Source organism: Ursus arctos, unplaced genomic scaffold (assembly GCF_023065955.2).
Source record: "Ursus arctos isolate Adak ecotype North America unplaced genomic scaffold, UrsArc2.0 scaffold_8, whole genome shotgun sequence".
In the NCBI taxonomy this organism is placed as follows: Eukaryota; Metazoa; Chordata; class Mammalia; order Carnivora; family Ursidae; genus Ursus; species Ursus arctos.
In genome coordinates, this window is record NW_026623100.1 from 59748675 (window position 1) to 59763924 (window position 15250).

The window sequence follows — 15250 nt, forward strand, 5'->3', positions numbered from 1 at the left end:
ATCCACATGTATTCTAAAAGAAAATCATTTGGACAGTAAAAAAACAAAGACTTGCAAATAATGAATAAATTACCTTCTCAGGGGGTGCAGTTGCCACTAAAACCAGAAAAGAAAGAAGGACATTAGCATAATTTAGGTCAATCCACCACATAATAGATAAATTTTTAAAAAGCAATAAAAGTCCACTATCACTCCAAAAGGATTAAGAATCAGATAAAATCAAATGCAGAATTACGGTCGTCTACCATTTTAAAGAATTTTACACATGATCAACAGAAAAACTCTCCATGCTATATCATTCCTTAACTACAAAAGTTCAGGTAGATGTGATGAAATTCTTTCCAACTTCCTCATTAACTGAAAAGGTTATAGGAAACAATACTTTCTGGTTCATTGTTTTATGTCTAATCTCAAATTTATGAAACTTCCCACATAAAAAAAATTTTTCATTAATTGTCCACATACTTATCCTTAACATAATATATAATACTTGATGTTAATATTTAAAAAAGAAATCCACTTATTTCAGTAAGAGATCTAAGACTGGGTACTGTACTCCTAATCTTTATTGAAACCCTGTGAGCATTGTCAGTAAGATAAGCTAACTAAATTAGAGAGAAAAAAATCACAAGCCAATAAAACCTAATAAGAGATTAGCATCAATATGTTGAACAGATTATATATTACACAATCATAACATTATTGTGAAGCAGTGGTAGTGGTTATGCCTTTGTATTTAGAAAGACTTGTTTCTTATTAATCAGTCCTCAATATTAGTCCTCACACTTATGATTAACAATTACTGGGGTTTTTTTTTCATTAATCATCATCTCCATAAACATTAGTGTACAGTGTTGGTAGATGCCTGACTTCCAAAAGCAATCAGGGCACCAGATAGCTTATCACTGCTGTTATATTTCTGTGGTTGGAAAAGTCAACCAACTGTCTGTCCTGCTTAAGCCACCAAGAATGTCTTGAGGCAGAAGCTGGGCCAGAGCCTATTTCCTCCTGCCTGTGCAGAGGATGACTAGTTGCAAACATCTGGCCATGATACCCCAAGTGTAGAGGAGCAAACCGGTCAATACTGTCAATTCTAGGTGAGGTTCTACTGCTCTGCCTAACAAGAAGGGGCCACGAGTGGGAGAGTGAAATAAAACAGGCTAGCACACAGAAAGATTCAGAGCGGTGAAAAAAGACCTCTCTAGAAGGCAGCTTTGCCAAGCTCCTGACTCTCCACTAACCTAGATACCTTTTCTCCTCACAAAATCCATAAATGGGCACTCTAAATTCTGACCAATAAACTGTGAGAAGCCAACAGAAGCTTCATTAAAGAAAAGATATATTCTGTACAAATCTTTATTCCTTCTATCTGGGGTAAACATTTTTATGGTAATAAAGATATTCAAGGAATTGAATATGCTGGCTTATATGAAGAGGCACACTCAAGTCAATTGTCTCTAGACTCCTAGAATATAAAGCCATACCCACTTTCTTGGAAAAATGTGCTCCTTGGCCCCATTACATACTCTTCATATGACATTTGGCAAGCCATGTCCCCTCTCTAGGTCTCAGGCTTCTCAGAAAGTCAATGAAAGGACTGCATGAGGGAATTTCTAAGATCCCTTCAACTGACTTTTCTGTCCTCCTTCATTGGCCTTCCATTATCCCTGTCTGTTGCCTTCTATTTCACGGAAGCTCAGTCAATGCTTTAACTTCTTTAAGTCTGTGGATTCCACTTTGTTAAGTACATAACTATTTATTAAATGGCCCTCTAGACAAATAAATGAATTAGGACTATTCCCTAAACAATCTAAATTACCCTTAGGAATAAACACCAAGAAAAAGTAGCCCCCAGCATGTCCTGAGATCATCTCAGAATATCGTTACCTGCTACAAACAAATTATTCTAGAGAGGTGGTTCTCAATCAGAGGTCATTTTACCCCACAGGGACATTTGGCAGGGCTGGACACCCTTCTGGTTGTAACAACTGGAGGGGGGAGGGTGCTACTGGCATCTAAAAGTTCGAGGTCAAGGAGGTTGCTGAACATCCTACCACGTATAAAGAAGCCCCTCACTCAGAATTATCCTGAAATGTCACTAGGTCTGAGGTTAAAAACCCTGTTCTAGAAGGGAATTAACTGGGAACCCAAAGACATACAAGACAGAGGGTTGGGTCCTTGATCTATTTCCACTCTCACCTTCTGGCTCCGCCACTCCTGGCCCTTGTTCCCGGGAGAAGGTCAGGGCCTCCACTGGCTCTTCCTTGGCTGGGAGAGGTGGAGGATGAGTACTTTTAGCAACAGGTTGAGTGTTCTTTGGCTTGACAAATACAGGTCCTTTACCTACATGGTGATGGATTGGCCTGCGTCTATGAACGCCAGAAACCGTATAACCCATTCCACCAGGACAGATTTCCTTAAAAGCAGCTAGATTTGGGATGGGAAAATATTCCTTTTAAAAATCTAAAAGTGCAAACTTATACAGAGGAAAATATCATGATGAGTATTTCTTAATAAATCGTCATTAATATAGTTACATTTAAAAACTTCAAAAAACAGATGCATAATGCTTGAATTTCTGTTAAACTTGCATATTTACAGAAAAAAACCCAACCCTTTCTTTTACTCAACATTTCTCCATCTGTTAATTCCTTATCAGTATTATATATATAGCATATATAGCATATAGAGAGCATATATTTATGTATATTATATATATCAGCAACCAATTAGGAGATACATATGTACATATTCTATATTTAATTTTCTCTATCATATTATATATCACATATATGAAATATATGTAATATATTAGGAGGTTTTTATGTACGGGAGATACTATATATATTATATATATTTCATAGGGTATGTGTGGAAGATCAGCAAAAACCAGGCTTTCTTCTTTTCCTCCTGCTCTGGTATAATTGCATTAGTTATTAACAAGGACCTCAGTAACTCTCTAAGCTAGATGACCAGCAAGAAGGTTAAAAAAGAAAAATCAATCACTAGTCAGGGAAATGAGACACTGAACTTCTCATAATTTGTTTCCAGTCGAAGGATCCAAAGGACTCAGCCAGAATGGAGCATATCAGCTGATATTGTGAGGCTGGTGAAGAAGGACTGCAAAGGGGAGTGTTTTTGAAGACAGAGTCTCAGGATAGTGGGAAGGAAACCCACAAAGTAAGACAGACATACTAAAGAGATGATGGATAAAAGTCAAGAACAACAGGACATGCCAAGTCGGATTGGAGTTATTTTCAAAAAAAGGGACGAGTAGGGCAACAGCCTGATCTTGACCAGCTGGCTTAATTATCCAGAGGACAAAGAAATGTTCTGTGCCCCAGGACTGCTGTCCTTGCCAGGAAAGTGGTCTTGCCTGTTTAAAAAAAAAAAAAAAAAGTAGACTGGGCACATAGGATTTGCTAACCTCCACTGCATCATCTCCAGGAATAAGTAAAGGAGAAAGACGGGGGTGGCAAAGCAGTGTGTGGCCTGAGAAGGAAAATCCACCTAATCCCTTTGGTGTTGGTATTGGAGGCAAGTTACCAAACGCAGACACTAAGGAGCTTATGGTCAACTTTTTTATTTCTAAGTTTTAAATTGAAAGTAAAATAAGTCATTTCTCACTTCTACTCAAAAAGAGATCTCCTATTGAATGTTCTGGACCTAAAATTAGTTCTCAATAAAAAGGAAACTCTAAAATATTCCTTGAAGCACGCTAAAACATTGTTTGTCTAAGTATCACACATTAAATGGTGGAACCTCATTCTTAAATTTAACTATGAAATACAATTCTTACTTGAAAGAACAGATGTTTCCAGAAGAAAGCATGTTTTCCTATCAAATATCTGCAGTATTAATGAATTAAATGTTATGAAAATCACCATATAACCAAAAATCGGGTAAGTACAAAAAGTTTGTCTTTAATATTATTTTCAGATTTAGTTACTGGATGTTATAGAGGAGTCGCCCTGTGTTATATTCACCATCTTGATTTATGCTTCACGTAAGAGGTACAAAGCTATTAAAACTGAACTTGAAGAGAAATGGATCTATAAATTATGAAGATCATTTATTTCATGGATTATTACTTTTTAATAACCAGTAGTTCAGATCCCACAGGCGGATATTAGGCCCTTTCAGAGGTATCTAAAATCACGCAGTCTCCAAAATACCATCAACGTTATACTATCCTGTGCCTTACTGATTCTTTCTGAGCCTAGCCACCAATAAAGGTGGATCATGAGATTTAAATTTATATTTAAACCTTGTCTGTTGCTTTGTAAGCTACAGCTTTAAGACATACAATAGTCCTGTGAGAGCTGATGAACTTCCCTAGGGGGTAAGCATCTTATCAAATAAGCACCTGATGAGACTTTTTTATGGCCACCACATGTCCCTGAAATAGGGACCACTCCTCCTTTGATAATATCATGCCCAGTATTTGCAGGGTGTGTTTCCTTCTCTTCCATTTAATTCTGCTTGATCCTGCTTGAGAAGTTGAGGACTCCTTGGTAGGAGTCAGGCGCTGAGAGAAATAGATTTACCCTTACGGGGCATTAGGCAAATATGTACCAAACTAAAGTATAAAGAATAATCAACTTCCACTAAAATTCTGACTTGGAAGTTCCTCGGTGCACTGGCAGGATCTGCCCCTGAGTTACTAATCCTCACAGCCAAATTCAGTCATGAAGATAATTCCCTCCATTTCCTAGTGGGAGAAGTGATGAGCACATGTTCAACCAGGGAGAGGGTGAGTCAACCCGCACAGTGGCTCGTGACCGTGCACGTGACATGAGGCCAGTCATTAGGACAGCACATGGCCCAGCAGGGCCGCTGGTCTCTTTACACTTTTAAATACCAGACTTAGGGTCCCACAAAGTAATGGCTTTTCTAAACATTCAAGAGGAAGTCTCATGTTACACAGAAACAGGAAAATCTCTGCGTGTCATCTTTTGCATTGATTCAACCTCCTATGGTCATGGTTTGTACAAAACTGATAAAAATACATTGTATGATTAACATGTCAATTAAAAGTTGGAAACCAAAAATAACGCAAGCTGCCAAAGTCCTTCTGTGTCCTTGTGTAGCTGGGAAGGAATATGAGCGTACAGCTGGTCATGTCTTACCTGTGCCTGGAAGGGGACATTTCTCACAGTGTGGGCCCCAGGCCTTGCCCACACTACAACAGCAGAGCTGCTTGGTGAGGTGAACAGACAGAGGGTGCATACACTGCCTTCCGGAACTGACAAGACGGTAACAGGGCCCTTTCTCTTCAGAGATCACAGGGGTATCCGCTGAAGCAGAGAGATAAGGCCTGACGTCACCCAAGAAACAACAAAAGACTACATCGACTTTTCTTGTCATAGTAAAACAAACCTTAAAGTCTAGATTAGACACCATACCTCAGAATAAATTTGTGTAGATTTAGGGCATCGCCTTTCCTGATTTAGAGTCCGTTTACCAAATATGTTTTAGAATCAGGGCCCCAAACGTCCCTGTCCGTATCTGGTCCCTTCTTCCATTCTAGCAAGCATTAGATCAGGTATGTGCACATTAAGTACAAAGAAACCATTTCAACCAAAACCAGCTGCCCACCTAAACCTAGGTACCTATTATCAAAATCACTACGCCATTTTCTTGTATTTAGCCAAAATAGAGGTAGTTCTAGGGCAGGGTTTGGTGAACAACCAGGCACTGTGAACATCAGGAACTCAACATTGTTGATACTGAAAGCCAGCTGTTGCCCTTCTAAGGGCAGTAAGAGTTTGCAGGGCCTTGCTGTAGGCCAGTCAGCAGTGGATGGGAGGCAAGGGGGAGCTTCTGACCTGCCATGCTACACAGGACGGCACACCAGAGAATGCAACCATGTATTCGGTCCCTTAGAAAACATGCAAAAGCACACCAGCCCATAATCACCCAAGACCTAAGTCCTATTTCTGATGCTTCTATTCTAAGTTTAGTAGATAAGACTCCATTAATCCAACAGCTAGACACTCTGCTGAGCACATAAGGCAAATATGAGGATAAGATAGGGTCCTGCCTTTGAGAAGCTCATTTTCTAATGTAAAGGTGAGCCAGTTCTAGGCCAAGTCAAACTGTTGAACAGACCACGTTTGATGGTTCCCTCTTTATCCCTTCTTCCATCCCAACCAAAGTTCTTCTCTACTGTATCACTGTCCAGATGAGGTTTTTCCAATTCGCCTCTCCCTTAACCAATTCCTCTAGCTCCTGCTGCTTCCAAAATCACCTTCCTTTCCTGTTCAGATCTCAATTTTCATTCATTCTAAAAGTACTGACATCTTAGTTAGATGCTCTAAGAAAGAGTCTGATCAAATTAAGGTACCACAACACAGTGACAAGAGCAAAGGTTTGTAGAGCCAGACAGATCTGTATTCTCATGTTATGTCTACTACTTGCCAGTCAGACAACCTACAGAAGTCACTGGGGCTGTGATGGTTAATTGGATCTTGCAGCTTATGATATAGAAAGTAGGTATTTGGTCAAACACAGGTCTGAAAGTTGCTCAGAAGGTATGTTTTATGTGAGATTAACATTTATATTTGTAGACTTCGAGTGAAACAGATTATCTCCAGAATGTGGATGGGCCTCATCCTAATAGTGGAAAGGCCTTAAGAGGAAAAACACTGAACTCTCCAGAAGAAGAGGGAATCCTGCCAGCAAACTGCCTTCAGATCCAAGCTGTAACACTAACTCTTCCCTTGGTCTCCAGTCTACCACCCTACCATGTGGATTCTGGACTTCTACGATCACGTGAGTCAATTCCTTTATTTTATTTTTATTTTTTGAGTCAATTCCTTTAAAACCTCTTTCTCTATCAACAAGTGCATACATACACTGGTCCTGTTTCTCTGGAAAGAACCCTAATACACTGGGTAAGCTTCAATAACTCTCACCTATAAACAATAGGCTCAACGTGCAGATTAGAAATATCATATGCTAATAAACCTTTGGTACAGAGTAGACACAAAATACATGTCAGTCACTCTTTTTAATAAAAGTATGTATCTCCATCCTCTCAATAGGCATTTGTACACAACTTGATTGCTGCTCAGCGGCAGAATTTAAGCAAAGTGAAGATATTAAAAAATAGTTATTATTGGTGAACTGAAGCATGGAAACAGGGGATTGAGGGGAGCAAAAGAGACTTTGCTGAAGCTACAGAATTTATGCAGTAAGTATGTCTAATAAGGCTAGTTTTGTCTAGGGCTACTAAAAAAGTGCTAAGAGAGAGACGTTTGAGTCTTTTCCTCTCCCTTCTCCTACTTACTTTCTGGAATCTGTGTAAGACAAACATGGTAGGGCTTAATTATACTACTAACTACATTAGTGTTAGCTCTAAATCCCAGGAACAAGGGCCATTCAGAGCACAGCAGTTTCCTCAAATCCATGACATTGGCTAATGGCGACATTGACTCCCTTCCACTTACTTCTCCACCCTCACTTCTTTGTATCCACCTCACCCTCACACCCAGGCCATTGATACTGTATCAGGCACCATCCTTGTTACATTCAAAGTGACCCCCCCCATTCAAGGACTCTACTTTAAAGAAACCTCCTACCATGCCTGTCCCCAAAATTAAACCAAAACTCCACATCAACAATTCAGCGTTTTAAGGGATTACTAAGTGCGCATGTGTGAATTTTAAGAAATCACTTGTTAATTAAAGTGAGTTGATAGTTGTTGAGATCTTGCACACTACACACACACACACACACACACAATTTTGGGTATTTTATCATCTGGAGAATAAAGATAGAATTCTAGTGAGCTAATTCTTTCTAAACAAATCATCTATAGACTTTTGTCTTCCCATCAGACAGCTTCCAAAGGATTTCAAATGGGGATTTTTAGGAGAGTAAGAGAATCATTGGCTTATAGTCATCAAGTTAATTGTTGGTGAGTATGAGTGTGTCAGACCATGTTCTAATTAGACATGCCTCACCCCAACAACACAAAAGGACAAGAAACTAAAAAAAAAAAAAAAAAAAACAAAAAAAAACCACTCCTTCAAAGTTGGGAGACAACCAAAAAGGAAGCCATTGAAAAGGTCTAGCCTACAAACCTCAGTTTTATTGGTGCTCTCATGATTCAAATTTTCTTTGATCTACAACCATGTGGAGGAAAAAGTGTCCATTTATGCCTAAGATTTCTAAAAGGGTGTGCCTTTTTAAGCCACTCCTATTTTAACACCTACATTATCTGTCATTCTTTTACCATTTCCAATCTCTCACATGGCAATTCTACTTATCTCTAGCATTTTCACATTCTAGTCAACATGACATGTAAATCCAGAAACAATATGCTCTGAATTATGAAGTTGAGTATCTTTAGCCACAGAATGGAAGGCTAGTCATAAGGGGTAATTCATTATACGCTATATTTATTATTTTAAAATATGGCACACATGATCATATATTCTCTTGAGTCACAAGGTTTTATGTTACACTAAAAGAAATCAGTATTGCCAAAAGATTTCTAAAGAGTAAGTGAAAGTGGGTATGGGATGGAGTACTATATGTAGACACACTGAAACAGTGGTTTTTGCAGATTATATTTTTGCAAGATGCATTGCGACGATTAAGGTGGAAAGATTCAGATACTCTCTATAGATGGAAACACATTTCAAGACTGTAAAACCTATTGGAAATGCCACATCAGTCAGTCAAGAACACAAATCTTTAGACAAGGCAAGAAACAACAATTGTTGGAGAGGATGTGGAGAAAGGGGATCCCTCCTACATTGTTGGTGGGAATGCAAGTTGGTACAGCCACTCTGGAAAACCGTGTGGAGGTCCCTTAAAAAGTTAAAAATTGAGCTACCCTATGATCCAGCCATTGCACTACTGGGTGTTTACCCCAAAGATACAGACGTAGTGAAGAGAAGGGCCACATGCACCCCAATGTTCATAGCAGCAATGTCCACAATAGCTAAATCGTGGAAGGAGCCGAGATGCCCTGCAACAGATGACTGGATTAAGAAGTTGTGGTCCATATATACAATGGAATATTACTCAGCAATCAGAAAGAATGAGTTCTCAACATTTGCTACAACATGGACGGCACTGGAGGAGATAATGCTAAGTGAAATAAGTCAAGCAGAGAAAGACAACTATCATATGATTTCTCTCATCTATGGAACATAAGAACTAGAATGATCAGTAGGGGAAGAAAGGGATAAAGAAAGGGGGGGTAATCAGAAGGGGGAATGAAACATGAGAGACTATGGACTATGAGAAACAAACTGAGGGCTACAGAGGGGAGGGGGGTGGGGGAATGGGATAGACCGGTGATGGGTAGTAAGGAGGGCACATATTGCATGGTGCACTGGGTGTTATACACAACTAATGAATCATCGAGCCTTGCATCGAAAACCGGGGATGTACTGTATGGTGACTAACATAATATAATAAAAAATCATTATTAAAAAAAAAATAAATAAATAAATAAAAATAAAAATAAAAAAAAAAAAGAACACAAATCTTTTCTTTCTTAGCTAGAGATATAGAAATCAACAAAAGTAATAAACATATAGCTCCATACCCTTGTCTTGAATCATCACCATATAGCCAATGCTGATGGCGCCCCACTTCCAAAGCACAGTATGAAGGAAAGATGCTACGGTTCTCTTATCTGGGTTCCCCAGTAGTGCATCAAGCAACTTAATTATAGGGATATACAATACATTCTGATCATACTTTCAAAGACATCTTCCACACATGAATGATAAGTATCCTTAAGCAGATATACATTAATCTGGCACTTACAGGAAGCTAAAAAATATAAAAGACTTGAGAAGATGGCATATAGCTAGCCTGTTTTCAATCCCCCCTGCTCCAACACCAATAACCTCATTCATCTCTTGGATGAATTGCACATAAGAGTTTCATCCCTTAAGCTTAAAACCCCTGTGGGAACAGTGTTGGGAGGTAGGCAAAATGTTGATGAGGAATCTGAGAGATGAATTTGCTGAAAGAAGAGCCAACAGACACCCTTTTTGGGAAACAGGTTATTAAATTCTGGGAGAACCAAAATAAAGGAAACCATGATTCTAGAGACAGTGCAGAGCGACACCATCTATTCTATCATGTGGCGAGTAAGACTAAACAACAGCTCTCCTTAAATAAAGAACTCGCTCCCGTCAATTCAGACTAGTTTCTTCTTCCTGATTCAAGGCTCAGCTTGTGGAGTAAAATCCAGCTTCACATGTGGGCTTTACCAAGTAAAGGCTGTGTGACTTTTGGCAAGATCCTTATTAACCCCTCCAAACCTCCGTTTCTTTATTTCTAAAATAGAAAAAACAGCCACATAAACCTCATGGATGTCTTGGAAGTATTTTATCCAGTAATGCATACCAAGTGCTTATCACTTACTAAGTGCGCAATAAAGATGTTGACATCACTGCCCTGGTTTTTGCTGTTACTATTATGTAGGGGCAAACACTTTGCAGAGACATGTCTGTCTAGCCCCCAGCCATGATGCTACAAGACTGCTAAGTAAGGGAAGTGAAAGACCTAAGCTGGGATGGCCACAGAGGAGATGGAAAGACAAGAGAAGGTGCAAGACAGGTTACAAAGATTAAAGACTTTCCTGGAGACCAAAGGAGAGGACAGAGTCAAAAGTGTCAGAGGAGCTCCCAGCCTGACCGCCTGGAAAATGGTGTCATATGCACAGAACCACTAAGTCAGGAAGGAAAGGAGGAAAGGGGAAAATGAGGAGGCCTACCAGTCATTTACTCCATCAGCTGTGTCAAACAATGATCTCGAACTATGCTGTCTGATACATTAATGCCTAGTCACATGCTACTGTTTCGATAAAATTTTAATGAAATACAATTTAAAATTCAGTTCCTCAGTCGCACTGCCCACATGTGACTAGCATCTGCTACATCAGACAGCACAGATACAAAACATTCCCATCATCACAGAAAGTTCTACTGGACAGTGTTGATACAGCCCAAGAGTAAGCAAACTCTTTTTTTAAAAGGCAAATTAATAAATAGATATTTTAGACCTTGTGAGCCCTACCATCTCTGCTGCAACTTCCCAACTCTGCCCTCGTGGCATTAAAGCAACATGAGACAATATAGAAATGAATGGGCATGGCTGTGTTCCAATAAAACTTTACAAAAACAGACAGGGGAACAGATTTGGCCCATAAGCTGTATCTTGCCAACCCCTGATCTAGGACCCTAAACTTAGAGGCACAAAGCCCAGTTTTACATCTCAAGAGTCCCTGGGGTGCCGGGGTGGTGCAGTCAGTTACACTTCTGACTCTTGGTTTCGGCTCGGGTCCTGATCTCAGGGTCGTTGAGCCTGAGCCCTGCGTCCTGCTCCACGCTCAGCACAGAGTCTGCTTGAGACTCTCTCTCCCACTCCCCCTTCCCTCTCGTGCTCTCTCCCTCTCTCTCAAAAATAAATAAATAAATCTTTAAATCTCAAGAGTCCCTTTACTAGCTGTATGATCTTAAGAAGTTGTGTAAACTCCCCAGGCTTCTGTTACCTAATGCGTAAAATGAGAATAATACATATCTCCTTAAGATGTTAGGGAAATAAAAAGATACGATGGGCATAAACATGACATCTGTGTCATGTCACATCTCTCCAACCCCTCTATTTCCAAATTAGCATCCAAGCCATACGGCAAAAATGCCATCAAACAGCAAATAGTCAGGCTCAGAGAGTTTTCATCTGGGCATTTTTCTACCAAGCCTATGCACACATCTGCAGCTCTCATCCTGGAGCTCTTGGAGTCCCAAGAAAATTGCAGCTCAGAAAGTCAGAAAGTTTCCTTATTCTAACTGCAAAGGTTTTTACACTTCTCTCGGATTTGCTCTGACAAATCCTAAAATTTCCCCTTTCCCCCTGGAGAGGGAGGAGGAGGTCTGAAGGACGCCGAGGCAGCATCCGAAGGCACAGACACAGAGGTCTGGAGCGGCAGATGCCAGAGCCCCCCGGCTTTCTTTCTTTTAGCTCTGCTAAGTCAAGGGCAGAACGTGGGCAAGGAGAAAGAGAAATGGTTGCAACCTTTGGCCAGAGTCAAGGAATTCTGAGGGTGTTCACTTCAGTGCATTTGAGAACAGGGAGAGCTTCCCATTGTTCCTCCGCCATTGCCAAGTGCCTTTCTTTGCGTTCGGAGTCAGCCACACCTTTCATGGCCTGGTTATGCCCTAAACTCACGCTGCCTGAACAAATGTGGTCAATCGCTTCCATTTGCTTACGTGTTCTATCTGTGCCTGTTTTTATACCTCTCAAAAACAGATATTCCAAACGTTAAGTAACTCCTCCTCTCAGTGCCTTTGTGTGTCTGGGCACGTGCATGTGTTTGTGTGTGTGCACGCGTGCATGAGTATGTGTGACCCCCAGTCTCCTTCTGCTATTTCCCCATGACTATTAAGGATACCACCATCTTGCCAGTACTTTTTGCCCTTACTCTGTAAACATCACCTTCTTTCCTGATTCTTCTCAACTGTTTTCAGACTTCTGCACTCCCCCACCCCCACCCTGCATTGATTTCTTCAAAATATAGTTCATAAAACGAATCAGGCTAGACTAAACCAAGTCACAAATCCTGAAGGAACTCTACATATCTGTGATGTTACATGTGGTAAACTCAGAGGAAAGAGAACTAAATCTGCCACTCAACGCTGGTAAAGATCCCGGTTTTAACTTAACCTCTACAACTGGAGCATTTAACTAGTAACAAACCTCTCTTAATACTTATCATTTCAGCTGTTGTAGCTGAACCATAAAATTGAATTATTTATTTTTCAAATAAGAATGAATGGTTGTTTAATAAGTTCAGTATTATTTGGGCAACGACAGGGAAAATAATGCTAAGGAAGTGTTTCAAGAATCTCATTGGCAGATTCCTACAATCTTATTAAAACCTGGACATCGGCCCTTAGCTCTAGACATCAGATCTAGTCAAAGTTCAGTAAAACACTTTACCAAATCTGCAATCCTCAGTGTGGTAATTTTAACCAGACGACAAATCAAATTAAGAGGGGGGAAAAAAACCCCAAACATTCAAAGCAAATTCTATATCCAAACTCTGTAAAATCTTTTATGTTTAAAATTATGAAACTATTTAAAATATTTACTCATGTAATTCTAATCATTCAGAAACAATCCCTAAATTATCTGGATATTGTCAACAATGTGATTTTTGACCTGAAATTTCCAAATCCTTGCATTAGTTTTCAAACGTACTTTGTGTGCAAACATCATTTTATAGTCTATTTTTACCACCCACCAAAAAAGCCTATAGTTAGGTGTCTGCTTCATGATCAGAATTGTCTGTGAAAGAACACAGAAAAAAGAACTTACGTGCAAAATTTCCTAATCTGCATTTGAGAGTTTTTAAAAGAAAACAGTAGTAATTAGTAACAATTTTTCAGAAGACACTGTGAACTCTTAGATTTTTAAAAGTAATGAATGAGACTGTCATTTTTATTTTACATTTCCCCTTACTTGATTGTGTCTATGCACCTCAGGGAGAGCTGCACAATTAAAGCAATAGATATCGTCCATCAAGAACGTGTCTTACCCAAATACCAAATTTAAAAATGGAGGCCAGAAGGGTACAGCTTAACGTATACCAAAGCCACATTAAAAAATAGGCAACAAAAACAAAAACTTATCAGGACAGAAATATAGAATTGCTCTTAAAATTATCCTAATAATTTTCTGCCATACATTAATGTTTACATTACATTACAATGTTTAAATTTAAATTGTATAAACTTAAATTTTAAAAATCTTCAGTGTTTACCTGCTTTGCAATAATGAGCACAAGTTCTTTAAAAAGTAAGGTAACCTTTAAAAAATCTGCATGTGAGAACTTTATATCTGAATGCACCCATCTCTGGTCATCGAGTGACCTGTAGTGATTACACTGGGTTAGGTTTTGTGGCTAGAGACTTTCGAAACTATATTTTCTGTATTAATATTAGAACATATGGTTTAATGAAGGATTTTTACCCTTACCAGGTACAAGAGAAAAACTTAGAGATAACATTTGTGAGGCAAAACAGTCTAACTCTGGAGACACATTTTGGTGGTTTTAGAGGGCAACAGAGAGAATCTTGGAAATTAGTACTGAATAGAAAATCTGAAATGCAGGGCCTTATAACTATTTCCCAGACTCTACCAACTAAGCAAGTACAGTGAAACCTCATTAAATCAGACACCAGTGACACAGAATTTGGACTAATTAAAGACAGAAGCTGGGACAAAGTTTAACTCAGCCTAAATAATGCTTAAAAATGCTCATGAAGGAAAAAACAGTTGTCATCTTTCAGGTATGAAAATTTTAAATAACTCTTCATCTGGGTTTATTTTCTCAGTGTGCTTCTTCCCTACCTTGAGTTACAGCTATTATATTTTTCTGATTGCAATAAAAATTTATTTTGGAGAAAGATCCAAAAAAGAGATCTTAGTAGGTCTGCCTCCTTCCAGCTGTCCTTTTAATGAGATGTTCCCACATATTTACAATATTCAGTCTACTGCTGAGTATTTATCTTCTTTTGGATACCCCCTCCTCAAATGAAAAAATAACAACAACAACAACAAAACGATCCAAAATAGGAATAAGAAGTGATCATTACTTACGAACACAACTTGAAAAGGTGGGATCTGGCCCAAATCCCATTTTGCAGGTACATCTATAGCTGCCCATGGTATTCAAACACTCACCATTAGGGCACACACCCTGTAGCTGGCATTCATTAATATCTGCAGGAAAACACAATCCTTTTAGAAGGAGTAGTCAAGACCAGTTGAACAGATTCTGGCTGTAAACAGCATTCACTTTCTTTTTCATTGTAATAATCTCTTAGTTACAGCAAATAAGAGATGTTAGCTTTTAATGCAGCAGGTACGAGTGATCTAAAATCAAATCAAGTATTCACTGAACATCTACAATTTATATAACGGCTATTTATTATGCACCTACGATATACCTGGTTCTGCTCTAGACACTAGAAATTTACTAGTGAACCAAACTGACAAGATTCCAGCCCTCACCATGCTTACGGTAACGGGTATTAGGTTTTAGAGATGGTACAGGTAAGGCAAAGATTCTCGCCCCGAAGACACTAGCAATCTAGCTGGACATACAACTAGCTACAAATTAAAGAAGTGAAAAGCAGTTGAACTTCTCACAATTAGAAGAAAGGTCATCAACTTGAAGAAGTCAAATTACGGTTAAAGCCAGGCTAGGTTTGGA

At 39.2% G+C, this 15250-nt stretch overlaps 1 protein-coding gene across 9 annotated transcripts in view; it reads right to left on the reverse strand.

Annotated features, from left to right (window-relative positions):
• LTBP1 (latent transforming growth factor beta binding protein 1) overlaps positions 1 to 15250 on the reverse strand; it is a 391256-nt gene that overhangs the window by 126449 nt on the left and 249557 nt on the right. For 4 of the 9 annotated variants that reach the window (XM_026478724.4, XM_026478717.4, XM_057309362.1 and 1 more), the window contains 4 exons: positions 14635 to 14757; positions 5130 to 5297; positions 2200 to 2427; positions 74 to 96 (listed from right to left, as the gene is read on the reverse strand). In XM_026478724.4, coding sequence (XP_026334509.2) covers positions 74 to 96; positions 2200 to 2427; positions 5130 to 5297; positions 14635 to 14757 — 542 coding nt within the window. The remainder of the gene's footprint in view (positions 1 to 73; positions 97 to 2199; positions 2428 to 5129; positions 5298 to 14634; positions 14758 to 15250) is intronic. The other 5 variants (XM_048222571.2, XM_026478731.4, XM_026478748.4 and 2 more) reach the window with 2 other exon arrangements.